Source organism: Acanthisitta chloris, unplaced genomic scaffold (assembly GCF_000695815.1).
Source record: "Acanthisitta chloris isolate BGI_N310 unplaced genomic scaffold, ASM69581v1 scaffold6214, whole genome shotgun sequence".
Taxonomy (NCBI): Eukaryota; Metazoa; Chordata; class Aves; order Passeriformes; family Acanthisittidae; genus Acanthisitta; species Acanthisitta chloris.
Genome location: NW_008669748.1, coordinates 11,186 through 15,033, shown reverse-complemented (window position 1 = coordinate 15,033; position 3,848 = coordinate 11,186). Strand labels below are relative to the sequence as shown.

The 3,848-nt window shown below is 48.4% G+C and overlaps 1 protein-coding gene across 3 annotated transcripts in view; it reads left to right on the top strand.

The window, feature by feature from the left end:
* ARMC8 (armadillo repeat containing 8) overlaps positions 1 to 3,848 on the top strand; it is a 47,838-nt gene that overhangs the window by 43,219 nt on the left and 771 nt on the right. For all 3 annotated transcript variants that reach the window (XM_009073424.1, XM_009073425.1, XM_009073426.1), the window contains 3 exons: positions 1,071 to 1,166; positions 1,646 to 1,718; positions 2,665 to 2,758. In XM_009073424.1, coding sequence (XP_009071672.1) covers positions 1,071 to 1,166; positions 1,646 to 1,718; positions 2,665 to 2,758 — 263 coding nt within the window. The remainder of the gene's footprint in view (positions 1 to 1,070; positions 1,167 to 1,645; positions 1,719 to 2,664; positions 2,759 to 3,848) is intronic.

Below are 3,848 nucleotides of genomic sequence, written 5' to 3'. Positions count from 1 at the left end.
GCTGAAGGTCTGGAGGCAGGAATGGCCCTCAGTGCTGCAGAAGGTTTTCCACCTTGCCAAGCCTCTTGGCGTTTTTTTGAGGGAGCATCAGTGTACCTGACAAATATCCTCGGGAAGGGCTAGGGCTGGATGTAGCCTCTGGGACCTCTGTCCACAGAGCATTCCCGTGGTCCCTGTGCTGCAGTCTGCTTTTCCTGCAGCGCCGAGCCGTGGTGCAGCACTGCCTGTCTGCACACTAGAGCCCCTGTCTGTGGCAGCACAGTGCTGGGCTCTATGCTGACTGGCTCATCAGCATGTAATTAGCAGCTTGGGGGTAATCAGTCTCTGCGGCTGCTGACAGTGCAGTGCAGCTTCGACACAGGCACCACATGTGTGCTGATCGTGCTCCTGTGTCCAGAAAAGATGAGCAAGTTCTTCCACTGCTCTTTGGGAAGGAACTGGGAGAGAATCTCCCAGTGCCTCCTGAGAGCCAGGAAAGCTGCCTCTGCCAGTTCCTGCCATGTGCAGGCAGTGCCAACGTGACCTGGATGTTCCAAGGGTGTTCTGTAGGGTGGCTCTTTTAACTGGCAGCAAATAACCAGCTTCATGAGTAGTTTCAGTCACCTCTGCAGGTTGGAACTGTGATTAAACTTGTTGCATATGAGTTCTTCCTCTGCTAGGTCAGCAAAGAGGCCTCTGACTTTGCTCTTCCTGGTCTGAAGACCTAGATGGATATGGTTGGATTTTTATTGTTTTTTTTTCTTTTTCCCCCAGCCACTGATACAGAACAGACTTCACATCCTACTTTATCTTTTCTATATGCTGTGTATTTCCATGAACTTGAACTTCCCCTCATGGAAGTGAATCAGTGAATGTTGCTTTTCATTTCAAAGTGGCAGTGACTGGGTTTGGCCAGGGCTGCTCCCCACAGCTGTTAACTCTTGGCACTGGCAAGCTGGAAACTCCAGATTAAAGATTCCAAAGCTAATCAAAGGAATGGTTTGTCACAAACTCAAGGATGTCAGGGGGGCTGTATCCATCATGGGGTGTGATCTGTGGCCAAATAACTTCCCTGCTTTGCTCTCTTTCAGACATTGTGTATCCTTGCCAATATAGCAGATGGGACGACAGCAAAAGAGCTGATCATGACCAATGATGACATCCTGCAGAAAATCAAATACTACATGGTAGGGGGAACTTCTCTCTGAGGCTTCATGTTGGTGTTTGGCAGGAATGGAGAGAGGAAGGTGCTTGAGGGTTTTGTTGTGTGAATACTCACTGTCATGCCATTCCCATGTACCCAGTGGTGTGTGAGAAATCAGGTAGTGCAGTTCTGTGTGGCAGAGGTGCAGTGAGGAGCTGGCTAAGGGGGAAATCCAGTGGTTATTTCCCATAAGAATGTTACAGTGACTTAAGCAATACCAAATCTACATGGAAAGCATGATCTTGGAAAAGGCTTGTCTGGGAGACATCAGTAATTACTTGGAAGGGAATGTTTGGGCAGCACTCGAGTGCTTCTGTCATGGCCCTACCTTTGAGAGAAGCTGCAGCTAAGAATTAGTCTCAGCTCTGCTGCCTTAGTTATTGCAGGATGAATGGCAAAATGTGAGTCTGAGAATTGCTGAATTTCTTCTTCTAAACTTGAGTTTTCTTTTTCTATATTTAGAGTCATTCAAATGCTAAGCTTCAGCTTGCTGCCATGTTCTGTATATCCAACCTCATCTGGAATGAAGAGGAAGGTAAGAAAGCCTCGTTACCAGTGCACGTGCAAGTTACTATCCTGATTAAAAGGCTTTTGCTGCATAGTAGTCAATATTTGCAGTGCAGGCACAGTGGGATCCAAAGTGTAATGGGAGACATCACTGGAGATGTGATACGGAATAGGTGGGAGTGGTCAGGAGGGCATTGAGGAAGGGCCGGGAGCTGTTCTGGGGCAGGAGGGGTAGACACAAGGGAAGAGTGGCAGTAAATAGGAGCTGGGCAGTCACACAGTGGGAATTTTTTCCCTGCAGCATTCTGTAAGGTGGGACAAAAACTGGAGCGAAAGAGAATCCTGGTAAGAGAACTTCAAGATTGTAAAGAGGTTGTGTAAACTCCTTGTTGGAGAGAACAGGTCGCTGGAGAGTATCAGTGGATCAGAAGGGGATTTGTTGAAGAGAAATTTTCCACAGCATGGATGGTTAGAATGGGTTTGGCAACAAGACTGAAACCAGTCTCAGGACTTGAGTGAACTGGAAGGAATGGGGAAGCATTTGGTGAGGAGAGTCATGGCTCCAGCAATGGGAGGTAGCCAGGAGGCAGCTGAAGGATGCTGCTGCACAGAATAACCTGGCGGTGGGGAGAGGTGGGGAGGGCAGAGGTCAGGCTCAGAAACACCCCCCCAGGTAAATGTTTCTGCATCCAAAGCCTGTGAAACCAGAGAGGTGAGAAGAAACAGCTGAAATCAAGCTTCTTACCTTAGGATGAAGATCCTTCAGCATTTTCTTTTCTCTGAATATATGGACACAGGTTACAGAAGAAGGTGCTGGAGCTCCCGTGGGAAGTAGCCCCAGCTGCAGGAGTGTTCCCTGTGCCCAGAGCTGTGTCCCATGCCTCTCCTTTAAGCTGCTTTCTGCTGCCACTCCTGTCTGCTGTCCTGCAGAGCGTTGGGTTTGGTGTTCCCAGCGATGTGCTCTGTCGTTGCAGGTTCACAGGAACGCCAGGATAAACTCCGAGACATGGGAATAGTAGATATTCTACACAAACTGAGTCAGTCATCAGATCCAAATCTGTGTGACAAGTGAGTATAGACACAATATAGGATCACCAGTTAGTCATCTCAATTAAATTCCCTTACTCTAACTAAGCTCAACAGTAGCTTTGCACATACCTCTGAGTTCTGCTGCTCACAGGACTATGTGCACAGGTCATCTTGCTGCTTCCCAAACATGTGTAACCAAAACAGCTAATGACTTTCTGCTCCTTTATGTTCATTTTTTGCAATTTTCCCACCTGCAGTTAATACCAGCCCATATTTCTCCCATGATCCAAAGGAGGTGATCTGATTTTTGGAAGAGGTCACAGACAGACAGCACAACTCAAAACTCTGCAGTGGTTTCAAATGCTTGAAATCTGGGGTTCTGGGCTTTGTGGAAGCTATTCTGGTCACCTTAGACATCTTTATAGTAAAGTTAGGACTTCTCTGTTTGAAATCTCTGCCAAAGGATCAGCGCTGAAGTTGATAATCAGGGATGTATTGATAGCCAGGGATGTATTGATAGCAATAGGCAGGTCCAGAGGGGGGAAAAAAGAGAAAAGCTGAACAGGGTTTTCAGACAGTGAGAAACAGGAGTAAAGCTTCAACCAGTAAAATGGTTTCTGGTGAGTGGGCCTTGCTTGTGAGCATTTAAGGGCCGGGGGGCTGAAGGTGCTTAGTGCTGTTGCAAGTCACTGTCCCTTCTGCTGCTTCTGGTCACCTGCTCCCACTGCTCCCCCTGTGCCTGCTCTGCCCCACTGGCCCCTCCTTGAGCTGACAGGACTCGTGAGCACAGCAGGGAAGTTGGAAGGGAAGAAGAAATATTCTTCCTCTGGGTTGCTGAGTTGTTTCAGGTCTTGGAAAAGTCTGTCAGGGTCATGGCAGCAGGTTTGGAACTGCGGGGGACAGAGAAAGAGCAAAGCGTCTCACTTGACGTGGTAGGAAACTGAATTAGCTGAGGTGATGATGCAGACTTGGGAGGTGTTTTTCTCCAGCTGGTGCTCCTGAGGGTTTTTCTGGGGTGTGTGGCTGGTGAGGCTCAGTACACCTCTGCATCTCCAGCTGCTGGAAGTGCCTCAGTTTGTGCTGAGCACCCAACACGCTTGGTCAGACCCTCTTGTCTTGAGGTGCAAAG